The following is a 19,811-nucleotide window of genomic DNA, read 5'->3' on the forward strand; positions in this document are numbered from 1 at the left end:
GGAGGAACCAAGCTAGATAGCCCGGGCGGGTATTTATCACTCGGTAGATGATGTGTTTTAAAATAACCTACTTTTTGGCCAAAATAAACAACTGTCTAACAGTACATTTAAGGCAGACTTTTCCCTCGCTGATACTAAGGAATGAGAATGACAGAAGAGTAACAGACAGTATTTCTTGAAGGTGATACATGTAGTGCTTATGTATGTAGAATTTTATTTGGATATTCCGCATTTGGCCGGTCACCGGTCTCAGGGAATCAACGCCTCTCGTCCAAACTAAAATGATGGGCTCCAGCTCACTTGTGGCCCTAATGACGACAAGTGCTACGGAAAATGGATGGATGGAATAGTTGATTTGTTTTATTTATTTATTTATTTATTTATTTAGGACAATCAAAGCTATTCTTAGAGAAACAAAGCATCAGAGCTAAGCGGATTTAAGTTTTTGTCTGGTTTATTTTGCATTTGTTCATGATGCCAACTCTCGTTTGTTAAATCCAGAAAGCCTTAAAAACTTACTTAAAAGTAAATACGCTTTTACAGATTTTCAAAGAGGTTTGTTATGAGAACCTCAGACCTCCTTTCTAATCTCTTAATACCACCAATGTGAACCAAAATGGAACCACATCAAAATGTCTTTTTGTTTGTCCCCTTTATTTTATTTTTTATTTTTACTATTTCTTACTACTATTTTTATTTTTACTATTCATATCCAAGTTGTTTATTTTTTTGGGAGGAAGGATAGAATAACCATGGAAGTGCACAAATGGAGAGTTCTAAATAATCACTCGAATCTTTGCAACAATTACAACAATAATTTGCACAGGAAAAGTTCTCAACGTATTTCTCATCATAACGTGAAGTGACATGATTGTCGAGGTGTTGCTTTCAGTTGGGCAGCATCTCAAAATGAATCAAACAAAGACTGTTCCCATGAAGAGACACAAGAAAGACAAGAAACCCCATTAAAACAATAGCTGTCCATAACTTATTATGAAGACATTTGATCGTGATATTTTACATCGTAAATTGCCAACACATGATGATATGTGATATGTTCTCGTATATAATGATTGGCAAAGGGAAGCGGTGTCAATGGCGATGACATACCATGACTGCGGCGTCATTAATGTCTGACAATGAGCCCCTCCCTTGAGCAGATCCTCGAAGGATCTATTGAAGCGTCAGTTGCTCGCTCATGCACTAAATAGTTGCTGAAAGGTCCTTTCGCGCCCAGCTTCCTAACCTGGCGGCCATGACGGGGTCACCAGAGAGCTTAATGTGACAGGACAATGGTGAGGTCATCAGAAATGTTTTTCTTAGAAAAGACAGAGATGTCTGAAATGGTCTTTGATTCTACAATGCCAACATTCAGTGTCAATTTAAAGTGAGTGACTGTATTAAAAGAAACCAGTATTGCAGTATCTCCTGGTCAGCTCTGATGATGGAATGCATGATTCATCCAGATGTGCCTGGGGGCTGCAAGAGATGCTTTCAAGTTCAATCTGGATTTACTAGACATGTTTGAGCATTCCCAACCCCTGTGCTACGAGAAATGATCCAATTGTACGTAATATTCCTGATTTTTTTTTTTCTGGATTTACGACAATGAATGTATCTTCGTTCATCTTTCTATGCTGACAGCATATAGTGACGGGCAGAACATTTGAATTCTCTGCCTTCAGACTTTCTAGATCAGAATCAGAATCAGAATCAGAATCAGAATCAGAATCAGAATCAGAATCATCTTTATTTGCCAAGTATGTCCGAAAAACACACAAGGAATTCATCCATCCATCCATCTTCTACCGCTTATCCGAGGTCGGGTCACGGGGGCAGTAGCTTCAGCAGGGACGCCCAGACTTCCCTTTCCCCAGCCACTTCATCCATCTCTTCCGGGGGGATCCCGAGGCGTTCCCAGGCCAGCCGAAGGATGTAGTCTCTCCAGTGTGTCCTGGGTCGTCCCCGGGGTCTCCTCCCGGTGGGACGTGCCCGGCACACCTCACCAGGGAGGCATGTGAATCAGATGCCCCAGCCACCTCATCTGGCTCCTCTCGATGTGAAGGAGTAACGGCTCTACTCTGAGATCCTCCCGGATGACCGAGCTTCTCACCCTATCTCTAAGGGAGAGCCCGGACACCCTGCGGAGGAAACTCATTTCGGCCGCTTGTATCCGGGATCTTGTTCTTTCCGTCACGACCCACAGCTCGTGACCATAGGTGAGCCCCTCCCTTGAGCAGGAATTTTTAAATTTAAATTTATGTTCTCCCCCCAAAAATAAAAAACAAGAAGAAAAAAAAAAGAAAAAATATTTTTTGAATTAAACAAAATATCTGTGAATGCCGAACTGTGAGCATGCGAGGGTCCACTGTATTCCAAACGTTTTGGGAGTAGTGCACAGTATGTGCCGTGGCTACAGAGTGTTCAGTTTACCTTCAGTAAAACCATTCCACCTGATGTAAACACCGCTGCCAGTGTGAAGACGTTTGTGTTTGTGTGTGCATGCGTTTAACTTTACATGTCGTGACGCGTAGCGGCTCTCCCGAACTGCTGCTATCAGGAGCATTTTGAGAGATTTGGTTTAAATGTGTTTTGCTTCTTTTTAAGCGCTGCAGGTCTGGACAGGTATTTATCTTTATTTTCAACTCTGTAAGAATGAGCCTCGGGGCCCTTGCATGCACGGCTCCAAGCATATTATTTATGAGGTGTTTTATACTGAGGCCTGAAAAAAACTAATATTTCCCCTACAGACTACGAAGGAGTCATTGCATCGCGTGACCTAGCAGGCAGTAAGCGTTATTTCAACCCGACTTTTTGACATATAAACACGATATAAGGAAGAAGGCTCCCAAGATATTTATGTACGCTGCAGAGGTATGCTGGGAATGGGAACGGGGCAGGTGACCTCTCTATATCTCCAAATAATGTCAGCTGACAACTGTTTATTGGCGCCTGAGCCCAGGTCACCACAGTTTGTGTTGGTTTACCCGAGGAATGTGTGATGAGCTGTAAAAGGATTGCTGCTGTTTGAAATTCCCAATAAATTATGTTCATGGCGAAGAAAAAACAAAATTGGATTTTCTAAGTGCCCATCGTGTGTGTGTGTGTGTGTATGTTCCAATTTATTGGGCCCATAATGGTTCCTCATGTTTGCAAAAGCAACGATTCATTTTATGGTTTTCGCTCTCTCAGATCAATAAATCTTACCCCCAGTTTAACCTGAACAGCTGGTTGATATTATTATTTATTTATTTATTTATTTATTTTTACATTACTAGACCCATAGTCAAACTTTTTAAAAACTTTATGGCCATTTAATGCCTAGCCAGTGACAGCACACCTCAGTTGTTTCTGCTCCTTTAGCAAATGTTCTGATACATAACTAAAATGCTCTGAAATGCATCGTTTCACCTTCGGTTCCTCGTTGTGGGTTTCACAAACACGTTCAAAATAATTAACAGCACCAAACAAGACGCCACCAATAAGGTTATTAAGAATGCTCAAATATGGTATTATTATAGTTTTGTTTTATAGGTTTGCGGTTTCCTCCTGTTGAACCAGAAACTGTATATATTGAGACATCTCTTTTCTCGGCTGCTTAGTACAATAAGACTAAAGTAATAGTTACAAGAAAAGATTTTCCGTCTAAATTTCAAACTCCAGTACTATATCAATACAGTAATTATCAGAGCAATAAACTGAGTCATGTCTTTTTAATATGGTTTATAGAAGAAAAGAGTTGTTTGTTGAATGCTAACTGACAAGAGGTCAAATGAAATCGAATCGGCAGTCTGGCTGTGGACAGCACTTACATCAGATGGCTCGCGACGCCATCAATTCTACTCGCTCCGCTTCCTGCTGTGCTGTGGAATGTAAATGACATTGTCCATGGAAGCACATAAAAAAAAGAAGCTGGCACGCTGTGACCTGATGATAAGGTGAGCGTGCATTTCTAGACACTTTGAGGTATTTAGAAGTCGCAGAGTCAGCATTTAATGTCACGTGTGAAAGGCACAAGTTTGTCTCCGATGAGTTGTTTTATTGGAACAACACAAACTGTGCAAGTGACACAGTGGTTCTCAGTTGACATTTTATTGTGTCTGGGCCGTGTGGATTGTGTCAGCAAAGAATTTTGTTTCAACTCAATGGTATTTATGTCATCATTCTTTCAGTTTGTAACCAGTTTGGTTATTTGTTTTGTTTTTTTGTTTGTTTTTACAAATTGCTCAAATGTTTGACTGTGGGTGTAAAGAAGTGTTGCAAAAGTGCATCAGGTAAAGAAATTCTAATTCACTCTACCGATTGATGAATGGTTGACATGAATGATGAATCTGCTATAAGTAAAGTGCAAACCTCAAGCCAGGCCACAATCAAATTTGGATCAGCACCAAATTTGACACCTTAACTGATATCCTGACATCCTGCATGAAGAGACAGAATCTCCACAAAAATGTAATGGATTTTTTTTTCTTGGGCTATAAATCCACAGTGTTTTGTGAAAATGATGTTGGTTTTGCAAAGAAAAAAAAAAGTTTGATACATTCTTAAACCCTTTCAAAGCAGTATTTAATGACAATGAGAAATAATTTATACACATTTTTTATTTTCAAAATATATTTGTTTACTAAAATTGTCAAATCCCTGTTTTTACACCCTGCGAAATGTTAACTCACCACACTGAGATCTATTTATTTTTTACTTTCATTATCATTGCAAGACCAAATTGGAAATGATGTTGTGTTGGAACTTGCAAAAAAAAAATAATAATAATGCCACTTCTAACTCCGGCTGAAACGTTTGAAGCCGCTTTGAGAGGTCGAAATGATATGTTTGCTATAATGAGAGTTATATGCTACTACTGACTTCGGACGCCTGATGCTGTCTTATTGCAGTCTACTATTACCTGACTTATTTGCCTGTTGCATGTTGTTTGTGTTCGAGCCATACTCTACTTTTTTTATTTACCATATTTCATTTTTGTCACTTTGGTTACACTATTGTTTATATAAGTTACTTGGGTATGCTGCATTATTTTAATGACTTTTTTTGTGTGTGTGTGAACTTTGCACACTTTATAAAACCTAATAAACAAAGTTTAATAATATTCATTGTTATTTATTATTATTATTACTATTATTATGCCACTTATTTAACAAAAAAAAGCATATTTGGTGATCTGTTTAACTACTGCACTGAGAATCAGCTCAAAACTTCAAGACTTGGCTTTAAGACTGGGAGGTCAGTTTTGATACGCACTTGAAGACCAAAATGGAACATTGGGTGCGTTCTCTTGAACAAGGTAGTCCCATATGCATGCTGCGCATATGTGCTTGCTTGGCTATGCAAATTGGCTTTCCTACTAAAAACATGACCAAGTGTAAACATCCATTCATCCACTTTTTATAGCAATTATCCTCCTTCGGAGTGACTTTGGGCTGGTTACAACCATTTACACTGGCAATCACACCTATATGGACAATTTAGAGTCCTCAATGTAATACGCATGTTATGGAACTTTAGAACAGTTGAGGCAGATATGCGACCCACTACCACTGTGTAAACAGAAATTCTGTCTCCATTATTCTAAAAATCAGGAGCCAGTTCAAGTGAACTCGACTTAATTGGTTAATTGGCATGAGGCCTTGACCATGGGTCGTGCACAGGCTGCACCTCCAGTCCCCGTAAGACAAGAGACCGACAGGCACCAGAAGGTTTAGCTCGGCTCTGACCTCAGGACCCCTCGGGGTGCAATTTCAACCCTTCAGACGCTTTTACCCCTCCCCGCTCAACTCCTTCACGTGCACCTTGCGCTGCTAAATTATGGTGTATGCGCGGCGAGAATGGATTACTCTGTGTGTCTTTTACGTTCCTTCAAGTTGTCAACAGGCAGTGAAAATCACGTGAGATGTCAATGCTCAGGTCATGGAGAGAGCTCACAGCACACACACAATCAAGGTGATGAACCCAAGACCTGGTCGTAGCCCAACAGCACATGAGATGGCCTCAGGCTACTGTGTTATGTCGACTCTTAGTGGACAGAAATAAAACTGCATCCATCTCATGTTCTGATGCTGACTCACTCACAACCTGTTTGTGATCACGACTTCTTTAAATGACTTACGAAAACAACAAAAACACACTATTATGGAACTTAATCAGACACAACCCTTCATATTAGGTCAATCAATCACTTGGATTGAATTTAAGAGTGTCATTTAAATGCAACATACTGTATACATTGATTTGACTGCAGAATGAGTGTGAACTGCTTTGTTGTGGCAATTGGCAATATAAGAGAGCACAAGTGGACACAATAATGCCATAAATGCATATTACACTTAATTAGTATTTTTGCTTATGGGAATCTGTGATGAAGAGAGGAACCACTGAGCCTAAGAGGAAATACTTCACTCCCTCTCTCTCTCTCTCTCTCTTCCCCCTATGGATGATAAACTCGACCCTTCTCTCCTCACCTCTGATTGGACTAGGCCACTTGTTGGGAATGGCATTAAACTATTTAAATAGCACTTTGTCCCCCTTCAGCTTATAAGGGACTTTTTTATTGCGACTGATCCCATCCAGGACGCATCCAATGTATAAATGTTGCTGATGTCCAGTGGAACTTCTGTCTTATTTTTCAAAAAGTTGATACATATCAATTCCTGAGGATTATTGCTGGATCTTTGTTATTTTTGTGTATTTTTTTTCTTCTACTTTTAATCGACTTTTTGGGTCAACAGGTGAGTTTAAGAGGAAATCTTAGATTGAAGCATTTTTACATGATTAACTATCAACTTGAATTCTTTTTTTTTGTTTTCTTTTTTTTTCCTCACAGGCAGTGAAGTTGTCTGACCATGAAGCTGACGGGGATATTTTTGTTATTGATGCTTTGGACCTGTGAGGGTGCCAGAATAGCAGGTGATCCAATTTGAACTCAGATTACACCTTTTATGACTGTGTTATTTATTATGCGTCAAATGCTCTTGTTGTACACTAAAAACAAATATATTGAACCACCGGCAGAGAGCGGAGATGACAATAGCGTGTACGACTTGTTCGAGCTGGTCCAAGTCCCCAAGAAGAACCACGGAGTGAACCAGGTGAAAGGAGACGACCCGTACAGCCCCGCCTACAAGATCCTCAACCCGGACCTGATCCCCCCGGTCCCCGAGCGCGCCCTCCGGGACCTGATCGACTCCATCCACGCCGAGCGGGGCTTCCTCCTGCTGCTCAACTTCAAGCAAGCCAAGCGCACCCGCGGCAGCCTCCTGACCGTGGAGAAGAAGGACGGTTCCGGTCCGGTGTTTGAGATCGTCTCCAACGGGAAGGCGAACACTTTGGACATCGTTTTCTCCACCGAGAAGAAGCAGCATTTGGTCTCCATCGAAGACGCGGACCTCGCAACGGGCCACTGGAAGAACATCACGCTGTTCGTGCAGGAGGACCGGGCCCAGCTGTACGCGGGCTGCGATGAGGTCAACAACGCCGAGCTGGACGCGCCGATCCGGAGCATCCTGACCCAGCAGACGCCTGCAAGTGCGCAGCTCAGGATCGGGAAAGGAGCCGTTAAGGACAGGTTCATGGTGAGTACGACACGCTCACCAAAACACATGCTATTGGCGTTCCTTATCCACGCGTAAAAGTGTTGCAAATGCGCAAAAATACGCACAAACAACCGCTACAATCAACAATTTCTTGCAAGAACATGTACAATACAAACAAGGAATTTGACTTCGTGTCACAATGCATGCATGAAAAGTAGGCTACAAAAAAAGAAAGTGTGCAAAATAGAGGCAAGAAGTGATAATAATTCAAATGAAATGCAATCCCACAGTGTGATAAAGCTAAGAAACAATAACACCGTGTGCGATAAACTGCTGAGCGCGTAGAGATAAAATGCAAACATCATTTCATAGCTCAATTGCACACTCTCGTTTGCAGGGGATTCTTCAAAACGTGCGCTTTGTTTTTGGAACAAGCTTGGACGCCATCCTCCGCAACAAGGGATGTCAGAGCTGTAAGTAAATCATCACCTGCTTACCCTCACACTCCTAATCTGCTTCATGTCACACTCAGTGCTGTCATATGTGTCCAAATACAATATTTGGCTGCATAAAAACTGTTACCCAGGGTGGAGTTAAAATAAAAATCTGAGTGGTGTGATCACTTCATTTCATGTGATGTATGTTTCTGCTCAACCTCCAGCGGCAGATTCGATGATCGTGGAGAATCTTAATGGCTCCTCAGCCATCAGGACGGAGTACACGGGTCATAAAACTAAAGGTAAACAATCTGGAATGCATTACTGCTCCTGGTCTACACTAAAACACGAAGAATGATCCTAATTCATTTGAATTCAAGGTCACCAAGCAAACATAGTTAAAAGAAATCAAGTAATAACAGAACATAAAACATCAATTAGAAAACATCAATTAAAATGGCCAATGTTAAAATGAATAGAGTCCGGAATAGAGTTTGGATTTGAAGAGGGTTAATGAGTTTGTGTTTTGGAGCTCAGGTGGTAGTGAGTTCCAAAGTTGTAAAGGATGCAAACATTGAACTAAATTATCGTTTCTTTTTCTTTTTTCTATGATGAAGATCTGCAGATGGTCTGTGGCTTCTCGTGTGATGACCTGGTCAGCATGTTCAAGGAGCTAAAGAGTCTCGGTGTGGTGGTCAAGGAGCTGTCCATTGAACTGCGCAAACTGGTGAGCAAGAAACACATTCGACTGTCTGCCTGTCTGTGTCTACATTAGTTGTAGAGCTACTCAACTGCAGTGTCCACCACCAAGAATTTCAGGTCCCAGTTTTACTTTGAACATATTCATATTTTGTGTTTGTAACAGTTATTCAGATCTCCACATGGACCAAAGATGGCATCAGCCTCACCAATTGTGATTGATTATAACTGTAATTTTCAACCTTTATCTCTCGGTAGAACAACTACCTATTTGTTGTCGTTTTCTGTATGTGCAAAACAGAGCAATTAAATTAACCTTTGGGCACATTCTAAAAGTCCAATCATATACTGTATGCATGTTCAATTTTGGAAAGATTGGACATGTTCAGTCAGAGATTTGAAGCTTGGGTAAAACAGCGACACCACTCTAAATTGTGTTTTAATCCACTTACATGTAGGAATGCATGGGAAGGAAAAACATCAATAACGTTTGTGCCATTGTGGAATTTTTTTTATGTATTTTTATTGTGCGGTCCAGAACACATCAAGCACATCACTTCTTCAAATGCATACGAATACTGAGAAAACCTCTGATAAGCTCCATCGTTGACATGTACCATCATACAGCTAGTTTTTTTTTTTTTTTTTTTTTGTGATGCCAGATCCCAACTACACTTGCCGCTAGCAAGTTAACATTTTCCTCTTTCTATCTCAAAAGAGTTGATCAAAAAAATGTTTTGCTCAAATAATGTTTGACTTGGCAAACCTGCATTATAAATGCGTGTTTCCCCTGCAGACGAATGAGAACAAGCTGATTAAGACGCGCATCGGCTTCCACAGTGGCGTCTGCATCCACAATGGCATCGTGCACAAGAACAAAGACGAGTGGACCGTCGATGACTGCACTGAGTGCACTTGTCAGGTGTGTGTATCGTATACTTGAACTTGCATGTGACCACGTTCTTGAACTTCATGCACAGACCCAGATGGACATGCTCATACATAATCAGAAATACTGCAGGCACACAAACAATTACCACCACTCAACTGATGTGGTCAGTAATGATAGGTGGAGGCTTGTTTGGTCGTGATAAGAGCTCTGTCATCAGGAGGTTGACCCAAAGTGATGCACTGCTCGTAATTAAGAACATCTCGTCTCCAGCAAGAAGCGTCAATCAGGTGATAAAGGCCTCGCTTTGCACTGGTAGGATTCACTTCTCGATCTAGTCATGTTGACCTTCATTTATCAAATCCAGAATGATATTAGCATTCCTAAGAAAAGGCAGTTATTGGTCTTCAGTCATTCAGTAGGTCATACAGGCTTTCTGGCTTACATGTCTCGGGCACAGTCGCCCAGTTTAGGTCATCTGTCTGAAACCAACTTCCTTTTACAAGGATTTTGGCGACATTTCCACCCTCTGCTAACCCAGTAGGCGGATGGGTGCCAGCTGGGGTCTACAGTACATTTGCAGACAGAAGACCTGGCTTTTACTCTGTCTCATCAGGCTTGGTGAATCATTCCAAGCGCAAACTTTGTTGCACGTAAATGGATTAAAATCACTTATGCAACAAACCATCCTACAGGACATGATTCACTCAACTTTCATTTCGATCATCTACATTTGAAAAAGTCTTTATGAGACAAGATATAACTAATATCTGTGTTTATTGCAGAACTCTGCAACGGTGTGTCGCAAGATCTCCTGTCCCCTGATTCCTTGTGCTAACGCTACTGTACCTGACGGAGAGTGTTGCCCACGCTGTGGAACACGTAAGTGTTTTACTTCACGCAACTAAACATATTTTGTTGAAATCTGCACTGTTATTAGAAAGTACAGTGGATACTCTAAAGATCACCACCCATAAGGTTGAACGACTCGAGATTTAAATCAAATTTAAGGATAAAATAGACCTCTGAAGTCATACAGAACTTCATAATTATCACATACTGTAAAAGACCTCAGCAAAAAGTTAGTTACTTAAGATATAATTAAGATATTGTTCAGTTCCCACTCAGTCACGGTGTGAGTGCGAATGGTTGTCCGTGTCTATATGTGCCCTGCGACTGACTGGCGACCAGTTCAGGGTGTAGTCCGCCTTTCGCCCGAAGTCAGCTGGGATAGGCTCCAGCGTCCCGCGACCCTAGCCAGGATAAGTGGTGTTGAAAATGGATGGATGGATGGATGAATTAAGATATTGCCTTGAAAACGGTTTTTTGGTACTAACAGTTTGACCCTCTAACAGATTATTTCCCGCAGGATTTTTTATTTTTTAAAAAAAATCCAAACAAACCATGTGTTTGACTTCAGAGGCTCCATTGCACACTGCAATTACAGCCCTACAAACACGCCGTGCAGTACTGTAAATGCTGTGTAAGCTAGAACCTGCGAGGAGCATTCATTGAGACACTGCCCCAGTCATTCTCGAAGGAGATTCTGTGTAATTTCCCGTATAAAAGCCACAAATATTTCCCTATGTATAAAGGTTTCTGTTCAAGAGAAAGTATGTTCATTTTAGAGATGACTTAACAGTGCTCACGTTGGAGTAAATAAAAGGGTACTTATGTGTTTGGAACATTGGCGGTTTGTGTTCTAAAACTTCTTTGATTTCTTAAAGCTGTGATGGCTGCAATTTGCCAAATTGGTCAAAGAGGGAAAGAAAATCGTTTGACTGTTTGGTAAAGGCCTCATCCACATGAAGACGAGTGACATGTTAGTCATACCTGTGCAGGCTTGGCGGCAACTCTTCCTTAAAACCAAAATAAACAGGGGCCACTTTCATGTGGACCTCAGCCACTTGTTGAAGTCATTACACACCATCGGCCATGTGCGCAAAAAAAAAAATTCCTCTTTAGGAAAACATAAGTCAATGGCGCATCCCTATGTATCTTTAGGACAGTGGGACTTTCTGTTCTCGGCTTCTATTAGTACGTCAATCTCTGCTCATCCTCAATAGAAGGCCCTATATCACAGCTAAATCCATACTGTTAGCGCTCTGCTCTGAAAGATTTCCCTTGCTCATTTAGGCTTGAGGGTGTTTGTGTGTGTGGTGGTGGTGGGGGAGCACTGCATTTATCCAATAGCTCTTTCATTGTGTCTCTCTCCCATATTCTTGCCATCTCCCTCCTCCTCAGCGAGTGACTATGCAGAGGACGGCTGGTCGCCGTGGTCTGAATGGACCCATTGTTCCGTGTCATGTGGGAGGGGCATCCAGCAGCGCGGACGGTCTTGCGACCGTATCAATAACAACTGCGAGGGCACCTCTGTGCAGACCCGGGACTGCTACCTCCAAGAGTGTGACAAGCGCTGTAAGTTGTCCCCAGTTAACAATCCTACTTGTTACCGTCAAAATTTTACCACAATGCATTGCAGGTGTCACTTTGGGGCACTGCTTTACAATCGACTAATTTTGAACATTTTTAGTCAAGCAGGATGGCAGCTGGAGCCATTGGTCACCATGGTCCTCATGTTCAGTTACCTGCGGGGCGGGCGTCATCACCCGCATCCGTCTCTGCAATTCCCCAACCCCCCAGCTTGGAGGCAAGGACTGTGTGGGAGAGGGTCGCCAAACGGAAAAGTGTCAAAAGACTCCATGCCCCAGTAAGTTTCGGGTCCACTCAATTGTAACTGTGTGTCCTTAAGCCCATTTATATAACAACAAAAGCTTATCATCATACAACCCTTCTTTTTTGTGTTCCTCAGTCAATGGCAACTGGGGACCCTGGTCACCGTGGGATACATGCACTGTTACATGTGGAGGTGGTTTACAAACTCGTAAACGCCTGTGCAATGACCCTGCACCCAAATATAATGGTAAAGAGTGTGTCGGTGATGGCAAAGAAACGCAGACGTGCAACAAGAAAACGTGTCCTATCGGTGAGAAACAGATTTTTTTAGAGAGAGAAAAACTATACCTGGTTATACCTGAAATGATCCTTAAGATCTTGGAACAATTGTTCACTCTTTTCAGATGGATGCCTATCAAACCCTTGTTTCGCTGGGGCCAAGTGCACCAGTTTTCCTGACGGTTCCTGGAAGTGTGGAAAATGTCCAGTGGGGTATACTGGCAATGGTGTCAAATGTAAAGACCTTGATGAGGTAAAAATTCCACCAATTAGTTCTTACCTGATTCCATTTGCTGTCAGTTATATCTGAAACCACTAATACAAATCCCCTGGTGATTAATTGGAATGCTTCTTCCGCTTAACCTTGATACAGTGCAAAGAGGTCCCAGATGCTTGCTTTGAGTTTAATGGTGTACACCGCTGTGAGAACACAGATCCCGGCTACAACTGTCTTCCCTGCCCGCCTCGTTACTCAGGACCTCAACCGTTTGGTAAAGGTGTGGAGCAGGCCGCTGCTACTAAACAGGTGTGTACAACACTGCCTTTGTAAACAGCAGCAGAGGCCAGTTCCATTTGAACTGCAGGCTTGCCTCTCTAAGAGCAGAAAATTATGAATTTAGACTCTGCAACCGCCCTCTTCCCTTTCTAGGTGTGCTCACCCCGAAATCCTTGCCTGGATGGAAGCCACAACTGCAATAAACACGCACGCTGTAACTACCTTGGGCATTTCTCGGATCCCATGTTCCGATGTGAGTGCAAACCAGGCTACGCTGGCAATGGACACATCTGTGGAGAGGACACTGATCTGGATGGTTGGCCCAATGCTAACTTGGTTTGTGTGGAGAATGCCACCTACCACTGCAAAAAGGTTGGTATAAGGTAGTTACCAAGCCATTAGTTTAACAGTTTTTTTGTAGAATACAGTAGGTGGATGATCCTTGTTTTCTGTCAATCCAGGACAACTGTCCCAACCTCCCCAACTCTGGACAGGAAGATTATGACAAGGACGGCATTGGAGATGCTTGTGACATCGATGATGACAACGATGGCATTCCTGATGACAGAGTAAGAAGTTTACGAGAGTGTGCATGTGCAATTGACTGTTCATCATTCATGTGCAATACGAAGCTAGGTGGAGAGGAGGTGGGGCTCGGGGGGTAAGCAAATGTTTTCCCTGGCCCAAACCTCAAATTCTATCACTGAGGTACAAGTCTGAAGGGACTCAACTGTGCACAAATTCCAACGCTAGAAGTGGGATCTGACCTAAAAATAAAGCACCTTTTCATTCAATGGACCTCCTTCGTTCTAAATAGATCCACTCAGTCAGTCTGATGGCAGATGGCGAGGAACTGCACCTGAACACATAACCTTAATTTTCCTCCCCATCTCTCAATCTCGCCCAAACAGGACAACTGTCCGTTCATCTTCAACCCCAGGCAGTATGACTATGACCGCGATGATGTGGGTGACCGCTGTGACAACTGCCCTTATAATAGCAACCCTGACCAAACAGACACAGACAACAATGGAGAGGGAGATGCCTGCGCAGTGGACATAGATGGAGATGGTAAGGACAGCTACTCAGAGATGGACTCTCGGGTAGCAATTTGTTAGTTGGCACTGAAATGTGGTCAATGTATTGAAAAGTTAATTACTTCAAAATCATACTGTTCATTTTCCAGGCATACTCAATGAAAAGGACAACTGTCCCTATGTTTACAATGTGGACCAGAGAGACACCGATTTGGATGGGGTGGGAGACATGTGCGATAACTGCCCTCTGGAACATAATCCTGATCAGGTGTGTGCCCAGTCCTCCTTCCTCATTTCCTTCCAGTTCATCCACCAGCAACACAACACATTTATGTCTCACTTTTTCTCCATAGCTCATAGCGCATGTCTTTCTTTCAATTGCATGTGACAGACAGACAGATATTCAGTAATTAACCCCGAGTGTCAGTCTGAGCGTTCCATGGTGGAGTAAATCCCACATAGACCTCTAGGGCACATCAATTCAAAAGGCGTGGTGGGGGTTTAGGGGTCTTTTCAATGGGCCATTGACGTAAAACGTGAAAGAAGAGGCCCTCAGCTGGATATTACTGAGGAATGGGCTACACCGCAGGACAGCTCAGTGCACCTGTGCCATGCTACACTGGGAAAGAGGAATGCAATGGACACGGGTGCTTGAAACTTTGAAATCAAGCCTTGACATGTACAATGCTGCCCAAAGAAGTTAAAACATATTATCTTGCAAATTATTCTATTCAATTCCAAGCAAAATTTTTGATTCTATCATAATGAAGACTGTCCATTCCACTGTCCTTCCATTCATACAATCTCCTGATCCTTCACATCCCATTGTCATCCCTGATTGCTTACCGTTGCAGGTGGATTCAGATGATGACCGTGTGGGAGACAAGTGTGACAGCAACCAGGACATTGATGAGGATGGACACCAGAACAATCTGGACAATTGCCCGTACATCCCCAATGCCAATCAGGCAGATCATGACAAGGACGGCAAAGGAGATGCATGTGACCATGATGACGACAATGATGGCATCCCAGATGACAAGGACAATTGCAGACTCGCACATAATCCTGACCAGGTTGACTCTGATGGTGAGAACAATGATAGATTGGGATGGGGTTGGAATTTAATCTGTACACTAATACTCAATCATTTTTCCTGTTCATCATCCCAATCATCAACAAATATACACAATTTCTTTTTACAGGTGATGGCCGTGGAGATGCTTGCAAAGATGACTTTGACCAAGACAATGTGCCCGACATCTACGATGTGTGTCCAGAGAACTTTGACATTAGCGAGACAGACTTCCGCAAGTTCCAGATGGTTCCTTTGGATCCTAAAGGCACCTCCCAGATTGATCCAAATTGGGTGGTTCGTCATCAGGGTAAAGAGCTTGTTCAAACCGTCAACTGTGACCCTGGAATTGCTGTTGGTAAGTCAAAATCATATTAGAACTCGTATGGTTTTTAGTAGAACATGGACCAAAGCCACCAAAGCCGTGCAATGGTAGATCCTTCTCTTCTATGCTAAAAAATGGAACAGGAAATTAGCATGAGTTGTGCACGTAATACGCTAAGTACGCGTAAAATAAAACAACTGTGACTTAATACGCTGCGGAAAGATCAACCAGGTTGCAAATATAAAAGGTCATAACTCTAATAGTGCACTCCAAAGTGGTTGGCAATTCCAGAATCTAATTGATTTTGTGTGATTCTGGAAACAAGGAGACAGACGTGATAAATAAATAGTAGCTAATTGTTGTTTTTAACAAATAGATAGCTGTACAGCAAGTGCATGATTTAAGATTACTTAAATGTATTCTAAATTGAATCATTCTTCTGTAGGATACCATGAGTTCAATTCCGTGGATTTCAGTGGGACCTTTTTCATCAACACCGAGAGGGACGATGACTATGCCGGCTTTGTGTTTGGTTACCAGTCAAGCTCCAGGTTCTATGTGGTGATGTGGAAGCAGATCACTCAGACCTACTGGTCCAACAAACCCACAAAAGCTCAGGGCTACTCTGGCCTGTCAATCAAAGTGGTCAATTCCACCACTGGTCCAGGAGAGCACCTCAGGAATGCCCTGTGGCATACCGGAAATACTGCAGGACAGGTACAGCATGACCTACTTTGCGTCCATCCTCATAACTGATGACTTCCCCATGAGGATTACTAATATATTAAAATATTATTATGGTTATTTTTGCCTGCTTTAGGTCCGCACTCTGTGGCATGACCCTAAGAATATTGGCTGGAAAGATTACACTGCCTACAGATGGCATCTGATCCACAGACCAAGAACAGGGCTTATCAGGTGGGGAAATGGAAAAGTTAACATTCATGTTTAATGTCCAATGGATTTGATCAGAGTTCACCAACTTTTGTTCCACCCGCTCAGAGTTGTGATGTACGAAGGAAAGAAGATCATGGCAGATTCTGGTAGCATCTATGACAAGACATATGCAGGAGGCAGGCTAGGTCTCTTTGTCTTCTCCCAGGAGATGGTTTACTTCTCAGACCTCAAGTATGAGTGCAGAGGTAAGAACTTGTGTCTCAATCAACTATTCAGTGGAACCTCTAAAGTCAAACACAATCAGTTTTCGGATGCTGGTCAACCTCAGATTTGTTCAAATTTATAATACATATTTGACATTTACGTGTTTTTATTTGAACTGTATACTGTATGTTTAAAAACAAGTTTTCTATGACAATATACAAACGTAGGTGTTAATACACGTGCTTATGTGAGTCACTTAACATAAAGACCAACCACTGCTTATTATCAGATGTACATTCCTGACTTCTGCAATATTGTACTGAGCAACCAGGACACCTGCACCATTTTCCTGTGTCAAAATAATTTCCTCTTTCCGTCAGAGGTTCCAAAGCAGTCACTATGTGTTCTGTTTAATGGTCATCCTCACATCTTTGTCACAGATACCTTCCTGTTGTGGCATCAAGTATCACACACACACACACACACACACACACACAAAGAAGATAGAAAAAAAGCAAACTGTGCTTGTGGAGTTAATCTTTTAATTTTCTTCCAAGATATTTTGTGACATCATGCATGACGGTGGTTTAAAACATTTTTCCCAATAAAGTTGGTCAAATTCCAAATCGCGCAACTTCAGGGGATCCACTGGAAATGCAAAATTATGTGATTTTCTTGACCTAAAGGGAGTAATGTTTAACACACGACATGATTTTTCTTTTCCTTTCACAGATGCCTAAATGCACAGTGCTGGATGTTCTGAGGAATGCACCTTTTAGTAGTATGAACTTTTTTTTATCCTCTTCTAATGTCCAGGGACCGATTTATCTCCGAAACTCTTTCTTGTGTAGTGCGCACACTCGTGGAGGGTGAAGGGCATGTGGGCGGCCTCGGGGTTTGAGCCTTGCACTAAAAGTCCGTGTGCCGTTTGAGGATCAGAGAGTCCCTTCTCCTCCACCCTTCCGCAAGAGTGAGGAAAGCTGGAGAGAAAAAGGAAAATATTCCCTCCCTCCCACCTTTGCCTGTAGGACACCAGCACCTTTCTGTCCCAGCTCTCCTTGCTTTCTTACTCTCTGAAAGACCTCATTCATCTCTGTGCGGGCAGGGCTCCCCATGGACAACTATGCACTTCCAAACTTTTTACATCCTCTCTCTCAGCTTTGCCTCTTCAGCCTGCGTGCCTTTCTAGCTCACCTTCCACACCTTACTACCCTCCGGATGGACATCCCAAAGAAAAAGACTGAGTAAATATTCCATTTACTCTACCAGGTTGCACATTCTGAAAGATACAATTCTTGAGGACTCAAACAATGATGGCAGCAGTAACATTTTAGGAATCTTTGTTGTTGAGGACGTATGACTGTATAGTGTTAGAATTAAGGCAAACATAATCTTATGGATGTTTGTGTTCATTCTTGTGTGCGGAAGACTGGCCATGGATGGAAAATGAAAGTAATTGTATTCACCTACCGAAGACTCCATGAAGAAAAACCCCAAGGAAAGGAGAAACACGATCCAAAAGTCAATGTAGCTCAATATGCAAAATGGAACTGTGTTAGTCTTGTATTAATCTTTGTCCTGAATTGGTTAACAACTCTCAGGTAAAATGAGCGTCTTGTAAAAATCCAAATCTGCATTCCCTCCACCATGCCACATCCAAACATTGGTCAATGACAAGACTTGTTACCCTCATCGTTTGAGGTTTGAATTAGGTATTATGTAAATACATGTAATTTATTGACTCTTGCCTACAATGTAGGCAGTAAAAAAAAAAAAAAAAAAAAAAAACATTTGGATACTTTCAAAAAGTACAAAATCTATCTGATAAAACTGAAAAGTTGTCAAAATTATGAGTGCTGTAATCAGGTTTCAGAAAATTCACAAACAATTTTGTGTTGGTTTTGATAACATAGGGCTACCTAGCATGAAGTGTTTGTGACTTGTGTCCTTTTGGAAAGAAATGCAAAACTAATAATTAAATGATGTACAAACATTACCTCATTGCTGTTGATCAACACAAACACAGATGCATTTCATTTTCAATTGAAAGGATCATAGTATTAGTGTAGCATGGGTTGTAAAATAAAAAGATGTTTCATTTAAATACAACCAACTCCCAAAACCACCCTCGTGACAATGACAGTAAAATGGGAGATTTTTTTGATTATTATTATTAAAGGATAATTTTGCTTTATCGTATATGTCCGATGCTGTTTTTAGCAGATAAATTATTGTTCCATTATGTTCTTAGCAGTTTGTGAGAGGTCAATTTGAGTGTGTGCGTGTGTAGATAAATGCTATTTAAAATAATTTATCAGGATTTGTTGCCGTACAAAAGGGCACGTGTCCGTCTGTATAAACGGTTTGCACACTGATGTGAGGATGTTGTATTCTTTATCATTTTTACTTTGGGAGGCGGGGGCGGGGAGGGGGGGGGGGGGGGGGATATCAATATTATCATTATTTTTGTACAATTAGTTTTGCTTGTCTGTAAACATGTTCTTAGTTGTACAAATGCTAAAATGCTGTTTTTTTTTCATAGTGATTATTTTGTAACTTCAAGATAATAAATAGTTAAAAGTCTTATGAGTGTGTGTTCTTTTCGAGTAAGCGGCTACCGCAAAAATTCTTGGTGAGCTTTTACCAGGTTGCACCTTTGGAATGTATAATCAAAGTCAAAATTACTTTAAGTCTGGGAGGGGATTCACCAGGGACCGTCTGAACTGTTTTATTCTGAATCCACTCTTCGGGTTAGTGATTCCAATGGTCATTAAATAATTGTATTTTTCGATGAATTACATGATAAGATTAAAACATGAGGCAGCAGAGTGAAGAAGTGGTTAGCACGTCTGCTTCATAGTTGCGAGAGCCCCTTTTGGAATCTCGGCCCTTCTGTGTGGAGTTGGCATGTTCTCCCCATGCTCAAGTGGGTTTTTCTCCAAATATTCCGGCTTCCTCCCACATTCCAAAAACATGCATAGCGACCAACAAGCATTCACATTCACACCTAAAGACAATTTAGAGTTTTGAATTTACCTAATTTGTCCTGCAATTGATTGACGACTTGTCCATTATGTACCCCACGTCTTGCTCAAAAGTCAGCCGGGATGGGCTCCAGCTCATTCACTAGCCTAATCACGATAAAAGAAAACGGATAGATGACTCAAAAGGTCTTATATCTGTAATATTTCATTTACTGAGATCTGGGCTGTGTTTGCTTTAATTTTTGGGTTAGTAAGACCCAGAGAGAGTT

The 19,811-nt window shown here is 41.8% G+C and overlaps 1 protein-coding gene across 1 annotated transcript; it reads left to right on the forward strand.

Moving 5' to 3' along the window:
* The first annotated feature begins 6,537 nt into the window (after positions 1 to 6,537).
* thbs1b (thrombospondin 1b) lies at positions 6,538 to 18,752 on the forward strand. Its single transcript, XM_061754567.1, has 23 exons — positions 6,538 to 6,740; positions 6,836 to 6,918; positions 7,024 to 7,583; positions 7,942 to 8,017; positions 8,206 to 8,283; positions 8,599 to 8,708; positions 9,477 to 9,602; positions 10,355 to 10,451; positions 11,814 to 11,987; positions 12,103 to 12,279; positions 12,382 to 12,555; positions 12,650 to 12,777; positions 12,898 to 13,050; positions 13,174 to 13,392; positions 13,482 to 13,589; positions 13,932 to 14,091; positions 14,207 to 14,325; positions 14,912 to 15,146; positions 15,263 to 15,490; positions 15,903 to 16,174; positions 16,278 to 16,375; positions 16,460 to 16,599; positions 17,291 to 18,752. The coding sequence occupies exons 2-23, from the start codon at positions 6,855 to 6,857 to the stop codon at positions 17,296 to 17,298; spliced, it is 3,504 nt and encodes a 1,167-aa protein (XP_061610551.1). The 5' UTR covers positions 6,538 to 6,740; positions 6,836 to 6,854; the 3' UTR covers positions 17,299 to 18,752.
* Positions 18,753 to 19,811: the final 1,059 nt, after the last annotated feature.

This window comes from Phyllopteryx taeniolatus, chromosome 18 (assembly GCF_024500385.1).
Source record: "Phyllopteryx taeniolatus isolate TA_2022b chromosome 18, UOR_Ptae_1.2, whole genome shotgun sequence".
NCBI lineage: Eukaryota > Metazoa > Chordata > Actinopteri > Syngnathiformes > Syngnathidae > Phyllopteryx > Phyllopteryx taeniolatus.

Coding starts and splice junctions, on each gene's coding strand:
- thbs1b (XM_061754567.1), top strand. CDS start 6,855: ATGAAGCTGACGGGGATATTTTTGTTATTGATGCTTTGGACCTGTGAG. Junction 8,284..8,598: donor CACGGGTCATAAAACTAAAG/GTAAACAATCTG, acceptor TCTATGATGAAG/ATCTGCAGATGGTCTGTGGC. Junction 8,709..9,476: donor CCATTGAACTGCGCAAACTG/GTGAGCAAGAAA, acceptor TTTCCCCTGCAG/ACGAATGAGAACAAGCTGAT.